The sequence below is a fragment of the Haliotis cracherodii genome, unplaced genomic scaffold (assembly GCF_022045235.1).
Source record: "Haliotis cracherodii isolate W230 unplaced genomic scaffold, xgHalCrac1.p SCAF_11, whole genome shotgun sequence".
NCBI classification, from domain to species: domain Eukaryota; kingdom Metazoa; phylum Mollusca; class Gastropoda; order Lepetellida; family Haliotidae; genus Haliotis; species Haliotis cracherodii.
In genome coordinates, this window is record NW_027266266.1 from 30,837,185 (window position 1) to 30,852,800 (window position 15,616).

Genomic DNA, 15,616 nt, shown 5'->3' on the forward strand with positions numbered 1-15,616 from the left:
CCTCCAGTTTCCAGAGAATATCACAATATCTTTTGTGGGTGAGCTACATCCTTATGGCATTAGCATTCAGACTGGATTACTCCCAACAAAATGTTCTGCACAATTTGTTTCAAATGCAGTGCCATCTACTGTTGTTATTTAATAAAATACAAAGAAAATATAAACTCGTCAAAAAATGTTCATGCGGGGGATGTTGTGCTATCAGAGCACTCTTGTAACTGTACGTGGTCAAATCAATTGCCAATATGGGTTCAAATATTTTATTCATGTCAATATAAAAAACATACTTCAGCAGGTATTCGAAGACAATTGTGCTTTAAACAATGACAATGGGATTCGTTGACTTAAACACAGCAGATTTGATAGTGAAGCTGTATCTATGCATATATAAATTCAACCCTTTTGATGTCAGACCATTCGAAGCTTCTTCATCAAGATTTCCCCACACAGGGTAATTAATCATGTTTCGTCCACTGTGTTCTGTCGATTACGTTTCCGGTTTTGGCACAGCACACATGTAGACATATATCTGGAAAAAAATGAAAAAAACAATACTGCAAAGATTTTTATAAAACTATAGCAACACAGATATGGTCAAGATGCATTGATATTATTATGTGGACAGTTCGTCAGGAAACCAAAATATGAATCGGCTGGTATCAGTAACACTGGTCTATGACTGACATGTTTGAGGTAGCGTGAGTGAGTGAGCGAATGTAACGTCGCATCGTTAATATTTCAGACATATTGGGACCATAAAAAGGACGGTACAAAAACTAGATTATCATAGTTTCTGCAGTTTCAAACTATATTAAGAAGGCAAACATAAAAATGGAGAACACCATTAATCCTTTAGATTACAGTTTATTATTGACTAAACTTTTCTCATTAAAGAAAGTTTCCAAACATGCCTACTATACACTTTTGGGACCTTTGGTTAGTTGGAAAGCCAGACAGAAATGGGAATTTAATTTTGGTGAATTAAACTGGAAATCCATTTTTATAAAACCTTTCAAAATAACCAAAGATACAAAGCTTCGGTGGTTTCAGTTCAGGATAACTCATAGGATACTTACAACCAACTCTTTTCTATTTTATATCAAGAATGTTGACAGTGATCGATGTACTTTTTGCAGTGATGAAAGAGAGACGATCGTCCATCTCTTGTGGGAGTGTGATATTGTACAGAATTTTTGGAAACAGTTTATGAGCTGGATAAATGACAAATGTGGACACATTCATAATCTAAATCTTTCAGCAAAATTTATTATTTTTGGCTTAAAAAAAATCTTATTACTGATAAAGTGTTTGATTTTATCATCCTGTTCACAAAATACTTTATCTACAGATGTAGAGTTCAAAATATACTACCAAATATACAGTTTTTAAAGTATGAATTCAAACTTCGCTATAAGATAGAGAAAAGACGTTTTTTGTCCACAAACAGAGGTTTGGAATTTAACAAAGACTGGATGATGTACCATAATCTTTTTGAATTTTAGGATATGTATATGTATGTGTTCATGCCTATATTATGGTATGCCCATGTGTTAGTGTCTACATTTTCGTATCATTCAATTGGAACCACTGACTTGAGATTTGAGATCTCTCTTTGAGAATATAATACATGTGTGTGTGTGTATGAGAGTGCTTGTGGCGTCCTTGTGTGAAAGCGTGTAAATGGTGTTTGTATGAGAAGTGTGAATGGCTGTTGTTTTTATGATAAAAAAGGGGACTCCATCATGTGATACATATATATTATGTATTAAATCATTTATTATCGCTAGTAATATCAATCTCACATTACAAATGATGTGCAAACAGTCAATGTATCAATATGCACTATATCATGTACAATGTATCCTGAACCCTGAATAAAAAAAGTATTAAAAAAAACCAAAAAAACTAGATTATCACATAGTTTATATTAGTTTGAAAGCATGGAAAAGTGAGTGAGTGAGTTAATATTTAACGTAACATCGGCATTATTTCAGCCATATCGTGACGAGAAAAAGTATTATATTCAAAAATAGATATATTTAGACTGTATAACAAACCTGTTGTCGAAGGACAGTAAAGCATGTAAAATAATAAAGATAATTCAACAAGACAATATGAAAACGTGCTCTATATCACCAGGGAACACAGGTAGGCCACCATACCAGGAACAACCGGGACTTCCTGTAGTTCCCCAGCAGTATTTTCACCACCCCTTCAACTGCAGGCAATTATACGCATATTTTACAATGATTATAACTATGATAGGGATAACACATTTTGAATGACAAGGTCCTACGACACCCTCTCAAAGGGAAAATAATTTTACCGTCCTTCATCTCCTTTAGGGATCAATCTTTGAAATATTTAACCCTTGTCGTGGAAATATCAATACAGTCAAGCATGGTATGTTTGACTGTCATTCTCTCTTCACAAGGGATATAAAACGGAGAATGCTCACCTTTCAATAAATATTCATGAGTATAGCTGCAATGGTCTATCCGATATCGTCTTAAAATGACCTCTTCAAATCTGGACTAACATTTCAAGTAGGTGTAATCAACAGTAGGTTTTAATGCATGTAATATATTTATACCCACTTGAGTGTCCGACTTCTTTTGTGTTAGGTTTATAATAAGAGTAACGTATAAGAGGCGGCGTCACATATTTGTTAAGTGCTGCTTTTGATGCAGCATCAGCCATTTTGTTACCAACAATTCAAACATGATGTGGTAACCAGCAAAGTACGATATTGTATTGGCCAGTAGCAAGAGTCTTATGTTGCTCAGTGGTGTCAAGAGTGGTGAAAAGGGGTTTAACGTCGCGTCCAAGATTATTGCACTTATATAGCGACGTGCATGCACGTGTTTATGTGGCTGCTTGTACTAGTCCGGACTGATGCCAATTTATAGTGCAAGCCCACAGAGATACCATGCCGCAGTTTAACATGAATACCCCACTCACACACATTATACTGACTCGGAGCCGACCAGTCCTTGTTTCAGCCCCTTGATGCCGAGCGCCAGAGAGGGTAAGAACAAGTACCATCTTTTAACGTATTTTAGTATGACGCGGCCGGGGCTCGAACCCCGGACCTTACACTCTCCGGGCGTACGTTTTACCACTAGGCCACGGAGGCAGTCCAGTGGTGTCAAGAAAAACAGGATGCTGACATGATTATTTATAAACTTTCATACGCGATTAATTTCATCCACGAGGCGTCGATGTACAGCTTTTATCCATGCAGCCGGCGGGCATACACCCTACCGAGTCTGTGACTTTAGGTTTTGCCCCCATTAACACTCTTAAGTCGATACTGTACAGCATAGACATTTAATGTTATTGTTTGTAGACAAATGAAATTTGTTTCATGCAATATCATTGCTTTTGAATACATTTCCATTGTACATTTACTGTATTCAGTGGTTGCTAAGCTCAGTTCCTTTCTTTTTTTGGGGTGGGGTGGGGTGGGGTGGGGAGGGGGGGGGGGGTTAGTTAAAATACTGAATGTTGGATATATTCTGAATTTAAATGAAATGTGATTCGGTTATGAAAGTGGAAGCGTTATCTGGTAGTCTAGTAGTTGATAGAATTCTGGATCCCAGGATATTAGCTCTGTATATATAGATTTGTAAGTATCATATTTCAATTAAACATCGGTGAAAACCTGAAAAGCATCAGCAACATCACTCAACATTCAGAGTTTTGTTGATTTTGACAAAACTTCTCATATGAATACCAGTTAGCCTTTGTAAAATTCAATCCCATCGAAGGTTGAGTATCAGATGGATTTACTGGTGAAAAGACTGTTAGGAAATGGTCACTTCCACAAAGGTATTTGTGGACACCATTCAAATTCGTTGAATAGGTTAGAATCAGTTGGAGACAAATTTAGAGAAGGGTAGAGCCCAGTTACAGGATGGAAATGAGAGTTTTCATCATAACTATACACTACTGCCTAGAAGTTCATTCCCCTTACACGCATGGGCAACGCGTTACGCAACCAGTGTGCATCGGGTTGGTCACGCGTGTGATACCCGTGTGCAACGCGTTGCACACGGGTGTGCACCCCGTCCGCCACTCGTGTGCAACGCGTGACACACTCATTAGAGGGGGAACAAACTTTTGACCAAAGGAGGACCCGTGTTAAGCTGAACCTGGAGGTGGTAACAAGGAGAGAATTTTTTGTTATCCTGACGAAAAATGATAATACACATGTATTTGCTAATGTCTCCTTTCTTTATGTGATTTTGTGGGAATAACATGAATACTGTTGTGATTAAATAGATCTGTCTTGTTTTATACGACCATTGCTTCTAAATCCGATGGTGTTAAGAGAAGACATGGTCCTGGAACATGTTATTGCCATTGAAATGCTTTTATTGTGATTTGACATTAACCGTCTGTAGTACGACTTTTTGTGATAATATGTATGAGGTTTGGCGGCGCATTGTTTTTATTGGACCCTAATTACTTTATGATGACTTGGACCCTTTATCTCAGCTCCATATCCGTGAGGCTGGAAAAGAGCAGCATGTAATACATACATGTAATTAGAGAATACTAATTACCGTACTACAGGAAGAGACCTGTAGAGGTAAGCGCGGGGTTGTGTTTTAGCTGGCCGTTCGATAATGGCCGCCAGGAGAAGTGAGCTTTGACTGCGTCATCTAAAATAAATAATAAGATACAGCAGTGTTATTTTCACGGGGCTGTTGAATAAACTCCCAGTGCTACGGTCAATGTATCTTCTACTTGATCCTTGATATATCATTTTGACATTCACAATATATAGTATTTCAACGTACAAAGGAGCACTGATCTAAAGCAATTCCGCGGGAGTAGTTGTTACCTGTGCATTACTGTATTTTCCCAGTGAGTACCCGGATGATATAGCAGAAATCTAGACTTGTTTGCGACCCGTGCTCGCCATTCGTAAGCGCATTTTTATTGATAGTAGAAGGACGTATGGTCACATTGATCAACAAAAATGAAATACAGTTTTGGAATGTAGGTATATTTGTGGGGAGCATCGGTAATGGTGATGCAGTTTTGATAAGTCACTTGCTTGGTAATTGTGCGATCTTCGTGTACACTATTTTGACTTGCAACAGAAAGTAAATATTTCATCTGAACATTGCTTATTTTACCGTGTGTATATGTTTACATTCAAAATGTAAACAGATTTCACTAAGGAAAGTTATTAAACGCCTAAATATTCAGTTTATTTTACAAATTAACTGAAAAATATGTCCATCTTTATTAATATGATAACTAATTCCAAATATTTGTTTATGTTTGATATCATCACCAAGTACAGTTCTGTATTGTTTGGCTTCTTTTCTTAGCATAATTAATATATTGTGATGTGTTTAAGCTCTTTTGATCGTCTTTATTATTTTTAGTCAGTCGGTTAAAAAAATGAATGGATTATTCAGTCAATTTGTAAAATGACTGAAATATTTAGATATTTAATAAATTGCCTGAGTGAATCATATTTTACACATTGACTGTAACATATACACGCTTACAAAAGAAAATACTTGTGAAACAACGTCTATCGCGCTTCGAAAAACTTCCCAACCAAACGGAAAGGAACAAGAATGATTCTGTTCAAAGCTGCAGCGAATGAATGAAAACAAAATGCGAATATCATTATTACAACCTACCAAAGTTATAATGTATCCGGGAATATCAACATAAAGGAAACAATATCCATTGCGTCTGCAGCTGTACAAAAATATTTATTCGATGTCAAATGGCAATGTGAGAATCAAATACTTTAATAATAATTATTTGGAAACAATATTTGGAATATATATGAAATATATTAAAATATTTAAATATATCGTTTTTAAACGTTATTTAAAAGTATCGAATATTATAATCACTTAGTTTGTTTCAATTGTTTCACATAGGCGCCAAGTTAGCTGAGAAAGCCCACGTGACAACTATTTTTATAATGTCCACGGTTCTTAAAAACATACATTGAGTTAGATAACAATGAACAACCAGTCAGTGTATTATCGGTTACCCTTTGAACAAAGTATGTTGTTTTTACATCTGTACTTCACGCCATGATATGAGTGTATTCCCTGGGTTTAGTAAACCTACCTTCACATTTAAACACTTACTTTTGACATATCCACTGTGCAAGATAACAGTAATTAATCAATCAACGTATTTCCTGTTGATCCTTTGATGTCTGGGAATGATCAGTTGATTTACAAAAAAAAGTAAAGCAACTGATCATACATCTCTTGCTGGGCTGCCACGTGCATATCACATAACACACATTCCACCTCACTTCAAACCTGGATTTAGATTGAATAATTACCCCAGGTACAAGAAAGACCAAATTTGAACCTTTATCGGGTAATCTGAGTGGTGCTGCAACTAAGTATACATGTTATAAATTCATTAACTGAGCAGCAAGTGAATTACGACAAATACACAAGTGTAGGGCTATCCCAGAAAATGTGGATGACAACAAGTAGTAATTGTATCATCCACGCAATCCGAAATCCGCGAATGCTTTCACTCAGGGATACTTTTTTTTATTATTAAACTGTAACCATCAGGGGTATTTCCAAATAACGACATCCGATGAGCTTTCGTCGTTATTTGTCTGTTTGTTTAGGCTGAAGAAATTAATTACAATGCGCCCTTTGTCGAAATCTTCATAGATCACGGGTAACCAATCAGTTTTCAAAAATGCGTAAGTATATTTAGCTGTCCTTGCAGACTGGTAGCCCAGTCTCTTGTCACGCTCGGTTGCGTTAACGAGCAAATTGACTCACGGCAGCTAGTAAGCCCAAGCGGAAATCCAAAGGTCGTATACCTGAAGAATCAACCTTCATTTGAAAAATATCTACTGCTCTCAAAATCAATATTTCTCCCAATACTAAAAGTCATAACTTTCTAACCAAGGATTACCAGTTGAAACTGGTCGATGGCTGAACATTCCCAGGGAAGACAGCCACTGTCCACTCTGTGATTCTATCGCTGTGGGAGATGAATTGCATTATTTATTCCGATGTGGAGCTTTTCACCAACGGCGATATGAACTCTTAAATAAGCAATATCTTAAGTTTCCAAACATTTAAGAAAATTATGACCACTAACAATGTAAGAAATCTAAAAGGCCTATCTAAATTCCTTAACAATGTGTACAATACAATTGGTAAATTGTATTAGTATCCACGTATTATTATTTTTGTTAAATTGTACATAATAAAAATTGTAGATAATTGTATGTCATGTTATTCTAAGAATAAATGAGTTTGAGTCCGACACCCGAGAAGAAGCCAGAGATAAGTGTCCCTTTTTGAATAGTTTACAATCATGTGTTTTAGGGTTAGCTGTGTTGGCTTAAACGTATTTTTATTTCAAAAGAAATCTGGATCGGTAAACAAGCAAAACTTGCTTATGTAATACCTCTCCAGGTAACAACTTAACAACAGCTGGATATATATCAGAGAGTGATGAACATAAACATACAAAATGCACAAATGAAATAAACGAAGCCAATACACTGAAGCAAGTGGTGTCTGTGAAATAAGGTAATGCAGTTTTCCTTTACTACATGCATAAAATTAAGCTACTCAAACCTTTTGCTTTTGACAATGATGTCGTGAAATGATTTAAGAAGAGTCATGTCTGTAGAACTGCTTAACTACTGCCATGTAATATCATTTTTAGACCATACCCATGTGTGTAGAAATACACAGTGTTTCTGATATTATCGTATTTGTTGACAGTTATAGAAAAAGTGAATTGCATCTTCAAGGTGATATCCACAAGTGCAGTCTGGTATGTCTGATACATGTCGTCTAAACTTATCAGCGTTTAAGTCACTGCAGCCGAGCCTAAGGCAACATTGGACAATTTGGCATGATCTATGAAAATATTTGAAGTCAAACTTATTAATAATTGCATCAGAACGGTTAATTAAGGATTTGATTTCTTTTAATGAGCGAGCATTAGTTACTTCATCGAATAGAGTTGATCATATCCAGAAGAAATGATTAAACATAGGTCTGTGTTCTACATTTGATTGTTTGTATGTTGAATCTATTTCTAAGGTTATATTTGCTGTTATCAGAGAATTGAATATACACTTTTCAAATATTTTGGCGAAGCAACTTGTGAGTGCTACAGGTCTATAATTTGAGCATTCATGTTCATCGCTGACACTGACACCGCATCAGCCCGGTAGTGGACTTGATACAGTTATTTGCGCACCGATTATATAACTCCTACAGACAGGGTGGGGTGGTTGTTCAAAGCGAAACGGACGACCCCGTCTGTTATCTAATACATGCTGTGCGGCGCCTTTGATCTTGCCTCCAACCATACACCTTATAGTAGTAAACGACGATCAGGATGGCCTGGAAATAAACACAATCCTGTCTGCCCAGTGTATCCACAATTAACTAGAATGCTTCACAAATATATATAGAAAATAGATATTTGCCCACACAATATTCATTTGCTTAATTGCATCGTTGTGGTTTATCAGAACATGTACAATGTTTTCTTACGCTTGGTGAAGCAGACTGAAATTGAACATTAGGATAACGTCAGCAGGGATAAAAGAGGTCATACCAAAGAACTTTATTTACTAGTGGAAAAGTCAGACATTCCGATCAAACACTTCAAGGCCCGGCCGGATCTCAAGGTTGGCCAGATCAACACCCCAAACGAACTTCTCTACGCCAAACAAGGAGTCCCTTTCGTCATGGTGCACAAGAAGGGGGGACAGGACATCGAGTACGACATCACACACTACACATACTTGTACCACTTCTTCCAGAGTAGTGGCGTACCGACCTCAAACCACTTCGTCGCCGGTACCGCCGCCCTCCTTGCCAAGAGTCTCTACCAGAATCCCAACCCCCAGGATGAGAAGCTGACCAAGAGACTACTACAAGGATACCGCCGCTAGACTTCTAGCCACACACGCTCGCCAGCCGACGCCGTGCCCTCCCACGCTTGACACCCCCCACCCCAGGCCCAATCTTTTCCATATTATTGAATATTCTTTTATCACCCATTCCCACCCAGCCAAACCCCAAACCCCTTAACTTTATTAAAATAGTCAATTTAAATAAATATATGTAAGTTACGTACATGGGGAGGCTAGATTATTTACAGCTTACAGCAATATAGTGCAAATATTATGTTCAATAAAAGAAAACGTTGATAGATCTATAACACACTTTTTGTACTATTAAACAAACTGTGGACTTTTAAGACATTTTCGCTTATTGTAATAACATCTAGCTAACAAATCATGTCTATCTCTGAAATCCACAAGCATAGTTGCTGTCAAACCTAAAAAACATATTCAGGGAGGTCAGTTTTGACATGCCAAGCACCTTAAGGTGAGTTTATTTGTAAACTGTCAAAAGCGATTGTCCCTTCAATACTAGTATATGGCTGGAAGCTGTCTCTCGGACTGTTATGAGTTATGATGTATTTTATGATATTACTGGGGAATGTTCAAATTAGTTACTGTCATTTAATCCAACGTTCTAACTGTCAACTGTCTCAACAGGACCATAGGTTTGGTTATATATCTCCTCCCTGTCTCTATGTCTTAAGTTGTTAATCGGTAACTGCGGTCCAAAGGTATCAACGTATTCATCTATTGTTGCAAACTTGACTGATTTAAACATATCTAATTGATCATGAACTACTCAGTCAGTCAAGCACCTGTATCAGAAATTTTAAACCAGCCATGTTTCATGTAGACCCAATATCACTGAAAAATGCCGATGTAACGTGACATATAAATTTACTCACAGACAATATATTTTTCGTGAGAGTGAAGCACAATTTTATTAAAGTTTTATTAACAATTTCATAAACTATAATGATATTAATATCAAAATTCATCATCACTTGCCAAGTTTATGAAAATGTCCCCATTTGGGAGATTCGATTCGAAATAAGTTTGATCGTCTTTGACACTGAGGTTTATCCCCACTTTGCCAGCAAACTGCAGAAGATTAACAGTGAGTGAGTGAGCATCGTTTCTATGTGTATACAAGAAAAGATGTCATGCCAAAAACGCTCACAGTAGTTAGTGAGTAAACTCACGACCTGTCATGCCCTGGTTGAGTGACTTCCTCCAATCAACGTGAAAGGATTACCCACAGAGAAAGAAAGGATTAAAGTCACCCATAAATCTTATCCTAACGTAGTACTCCAACTTCTAAATGCCTCTCAAAGAAGGATTAAAATCCTAAAGATATACTATCCACGTGGTATAGGTAGTCACAACCTCTAGTAATAAACTGTTACGTATGGTATCCCCAGCAATACTCACTATGGTCATTGGACACATGTAAAAACCACGAACCCTAACGAGATTCTGTCTACATGGTCACACCCGTTGATTGTGAAGATCTCAAATTCTATCAACAGTCAGACAGCATGGCTGTTCATATTCATTTACAACATCTTCTTATAATTAGTATAAAAGTGTCCCGAACAAAACCTTCTTTTATTTATTCTTTCAAAATACAAAACAGAAAGTGGGGTGTGGGGAAATGGGACATATTCCTACGTGAAATAATGAGACATTAGTAGTGGTGACGGCTATATCATAATTGTACTGTCTAAAGCATAGATTTGGAGAACGAAAAACGTTATATTTGCAATCAAATGGAATGACTCGTATGGGCAAATGAATATGTTCGCAATCCACAAACAATCATTTTAATAATGGCGAACATTTACCAACCCGCGACAATCGTGTCAACACGGGGGTTCCCCTAGCAATAAACTCGCATCTAAATTCACTACTGTTCTACTGTCGGCTAGCCACAATGGCTAGACTGGACCCTAGTGGAATAGTTCATGCCATAAAAGTCTAGAAACCGAACACTAATTAAGACGGGCCGACCTTGTATTTACGGTCTGGTGAACACAGCTCAATGGCCGCTCATTAACTCAAATTTCACATCTCACTGTTTTGTTTTATCTCACTATTCATTTGATAAATTTGTCAACTTCAACTGTAACCCGGTCCCGTTTTACACACGTGGCACACGCGTGTGCAACGGGTTGCACACGCGATGCACACCCGTTGCACACCCGTGTGCAACGGGTGCTCACCCCGTGTGCAACCCGTTGAGCACCCGTGTCACATGCGTGTTACACGCGTTCTCAACGCGTGTTAGGGGAATGAACTTTTAGGCAGTAGTGTACATAGGTCGTTATTGGAGACGAAATCCACCTTTACATACATAGATCGTTATTTGAGATGAAATAATACCTTTAGTTTTAGTGTTTGAAAAAGCAAAGAGTTGGTGCTTGCCATTTCAATCACACATGATTACACAGGGTTTGGGATTTTGTTTGGAGAGAGGTGGAATATGAGATTGCTGAAAAAAGAAGGCAGAATATATAATGAGCACAGAGTATAAGCCAGGTGAAGAGTATGTCACAATGCATATAGTGGTCTTAAAAATAACAGGGTTATGGATAACATCCTGCCTCATAATGATTGAGCCCCATGGGGACCAAGGTGTAGAATGCGTCCCTGGCACCCCATTGCACCGACCCCCGTGGGGACCTTGGGTACAAAGACTGTGTTCACAGAACCTAGTGCTGGTCGTAAAAGGCGACCGAATTGGGCAGCCTGTTTGTCGAGGGCTGCGATCCTGTGTCGGCAGGGGAATGGAATATATATATATATATATATGCTCAGAAGGCGGTGGCTCGTGGGCCAATCTGGTGATGCTAACCTCCGAAATCTGTACCTCTAGAATGCTATCGCTCTTTGCGTCAAATTGTCCGGAGTATACCACCCCTTTATCCTCGGTCTTTGCAGCTTGGAGATCCGCTGTTGCATTAGACCGTCCTTGTTGCCATTCCATTGTGGGTTGGGAAAAGTGATGCAGAAATATTTTATGACCTCGTCTGACGAGAATACATTCATTCGATCTGACTATTAGCCACGTGTATTAATAATTGACAAAGGACCAATAAAGTTGAATCATTTTGCAATCTCCAAAGGTATCGCTGGTATCTGTAAAGAGGTTTCAAATGTCACTAAACCTTGTAGAGCGTGCAAAGACACAACAATCCGTCAATCTACTCAATCTGAAAGAGTTTGTCAACATCAAGGTTGATGTTTCTGAGCACCAGACACTCAACTAATGTAAGAGCATTGTCCAACATGACCGAAGAACAAATTGTGAAAGAACTTGCCCCACGTACCGTCAGTCACAGCTGTGAAGCTATTTTCTGTCAAGAAGAATGGTGTTGTTGAACATATCTCTTCACTTTCGCCAGTTCAAAGATTCCACATTCGATTAAAGCTGGTTATTGTATCCCCAATCCACTCCGGTGCAACACCTGACACGCGTTTGGACATGGATCCAAGTCCTGCCATGGCTCTGCTTTTTGTTACCGCTGCGATGACAAGGACGAGGCCACTGACTGCAGGAAGAATGTGAAGTGTTCAAACTGCGATTGGAACTATAGGGCCTCTTCCAAATCCTTCCGTGTGGGGCAACATGAATTAAATGAAAATCAAGACTGCACAGAATCTCTCATACCATAAAGCTAAGAAGAGGATTGTAGCTTGTAACTCTGCTGCTGTCTCCCGTGCTCCTGTATAATCTGCCTCTATGCAGTACCAGACTGATCTGATATGGGTCAAGTCTGTCCAACCACAAATCAAAGGGTACAATTACAAATTATCCCATAATCCTCGACATTTACTAGCCAATGCGACATAGTACTTTTGCTAGTCATCTAGTCATGTAGGCAAACCTTGGCAGCCTGTGCTGTAGGTAAAGCAGCTCTTGACAAACCATTATCTCCACTACTTATCCCGTTCAGTGATTTCAAACCAACCATCAAGAGTTATACTCGGGATCTCATGCAAAAGAGGTGATACACCCAGGTAGGAATCAATCACGAATTAAAACCAACAATCGGACACACCTACAAGACATGATGAGGTCGTTTAACGACGATGTCATATTAACCACAGTCGGTTTACCCACGAATATCTGCTTAAGACAGATGAGGACAAACCTCCTAAGTGTAACCTAGTGATGAAAGGTTCACCATCAAGCATACTTTGCTTGTTTGTGTGGACTTTGCAAGGGATTCACAAAATCAAAAACGGATACACATTATCAAAGCATAAACCAGAAAGATCTCTTTTCCCGTGTTAGCGGGCATCTCATCTTAAGTTACGTGAAAGAAATTGGTCTGTATAATAAATTTTAAGTATGTATGTGAATAATTAAATTCTTGTTTTTTTAAATTGGTGTGATGCTTTTACCGACTGACATTATTGAAGGCTCTGTCCAGATGGTTGAAGTGTGTTAAATTAGTGTCCCCCTGTGTGACACGTAATCCTATCATAATCGATGTTACTATCATGAACCAGTGTTTAAAGCAAACACATTGCTGAGTATTGTGTTTAATATTGGCTAGTATTGTGCACACTCACCAGTAGCTAAGGTGATGAAGTAAATCCTGCTTGGGTGCCATGCAGGAAGCCTAACTACTGTAGGCACTCGCGAAGAGCAACCTCCTCGTGGTGAGTGCTGGGTAGCGCTAATAGCTCTTCCCCCCGTGTGCAACCGGGTTAGAATATTCCCACAGCACCCCATTGCTGGTTGTAAGAGGCGACCGAAGTGGGCAACCTGTTTGCCGTGGGTTGCGCCCCTGTGTCGGTGGAGGAAGGGATTCTGGTGGTTGAGGGCACTGGTTCCTGGAACTGTGTTCCTTTGCCCAACACACCACTTTGACCCTAACTTCACCTAGACGGGTGGTAGAATGGGCCCGGTTCTATCAATCGGCTGGTCATGCCATGCCCTGTGTATGGAAAACATTGATGTCATTCATGTTTTGTATTTTTGACACCTGTAAATGAATGTTCTCATTGGAAATTATATGTACACTTTTGCCTAGAGTCCCATGCCAGAAGGCGGTGGCTCATGGGCCAATCTGGTAATGTTGACCTCCAAACTCAATATGTATCCAATTTCTAGTGATGGGCAGAACCAGCCTGGCACTTATTTGGGTATACAGATATTGCTGTTTGTGTCATATTTTCTGGAGTATAACAACCCTGTAGCCCTGGTGTTTGCATCTTGGAGATCCGGTGCATTGCAACACTTTCTATTATGATACTCCATGGTGGGTGGGGAGCAGGGTTGCTGAATCACTTCAACATAATCATGGCTCACTCACAATCTGGTTCAAAAAGACGCCATTTTGACTCAAGTTCGTCCGATGACGCTGATACACTCTTCCACCTGATTCCTGGGCTCGATTCCTTGTGATCGAATCCACAGATCATGAACCGCTAAAGCTGAATCCCTTTGCTATATCCAAAGCCATTCATGGATATTGTGGAGAAGTTAAAAATGTCACACGATTGCGTACTGGATCTCTTCTGGTGGAATGTTCGAGGAAACAACAATCCCTCAATTTATTATCAATTAAACGCTTTGCTAATGTTGAGGTTACTGTTTCAAAGCATAGGACATTGAACTCTTGTCGTGGCATTGTTTGCGACAGGACATGCTCCCTTTCAGACATGACGGAAGATAAATTGTTTCAGAACTCAAATATCAAGGAGTACAAGCCGTCAAACGTTTCACCCGAAAGGATGAAAAATCAAATATTGTCCTAACGAACACATATTTGTTCACGTTTGCTCGTCCATCAGTTCCAACTTCAATTAAAGCAGGTTATGTCAACATCGGAGTGGATGTGTATGTCCCCAATCCACTCCGATGCTATAAATGTCAAAAGTTTGGTCACGGTTCGAAAACCTGTAGACGCCCCGTTGTTTGCCATCGTTGTGGTGGCAAACACGAGAGTGCGGAGCGTACTGAAGATCTCAAATGTTCAAACTGCGAAGGCCAACATATGGCCTCTTCCAAACCCTGTCCTGTGTATCAAACCGAGATCAAAATACTGAAACTTAAATGTGAAAAAACCCCATCTCTTTTGCCGATGCTAGAGAGCTTGTTGCCAGTCAGTCAACAGCTCCTTCAACTCTAAATTCTTCTTCTGCTGTGTCCAAATCTGCAAAAACATTTTCATCTGTTCTGTGTCAAACTGATTTGACATGGGTCAATTCTGACCGACTTGTTACAAGTGCTTCTGTCCGTGACATTCCAATCTCTTACAGTAAATCCACATCATCACCATGTTGTGTTCAGGCTGAAACACAGATTTCATCTGAGGCATCTCCTGACGAGCCATCTGTTCAGGAGCGTAAATTATCAAAAAAGCAAAGGTTAAATAGGAAACAATCACCTAGCACCCTCTCTTCTTCGGAAGTGTCTCTTCAGAACTCCTTTAGTGCTCTAGACATGGAGGTGACTCCATCGTTAGGCACTAGCTATAGGAGTTCATCTTCCTCACGTTCACGTGAGAGATCGCCAATCGAGCCACCATGAGTCACTCATCAAATTTAATTCAATGGAACTGTAGAGGACTTAGGAATAATTACAATGAGTTACAACTCTTAATACAGGATTTTAAGCCATCTGCCATATGTTTACAGGAAACATAAGGATGCTGACAAAATTGATATTAGAGGTTATACCCCCTACAATGTATTTCCCCTCCT

The 15,616-nt window shown here is 39.0% G+C and overlaps 1 protein-coding gene across 1 annotated transcript in view; it reads right to left on the reverse strand.

The window, feature by feature from the left end:
• Positions 1–487: 487 nt before the first annotated feature.
• Positions 488–15,616, reverse strand: part of LOC139455020 (serine-rich adhesin for platelets-like) — a 342,468-nt gene continuing 327,339 nt past the window's right edge. Inside the window, exon 9 of the mRNA XM_071236605.1 lies at positions 488–529. Within this exon, the coding sequence (XP_071092706.1) occupies positions 488–529 (42 nt within the window). The remainder of the gene's footprint in view (positions 530–15,616) is intronic.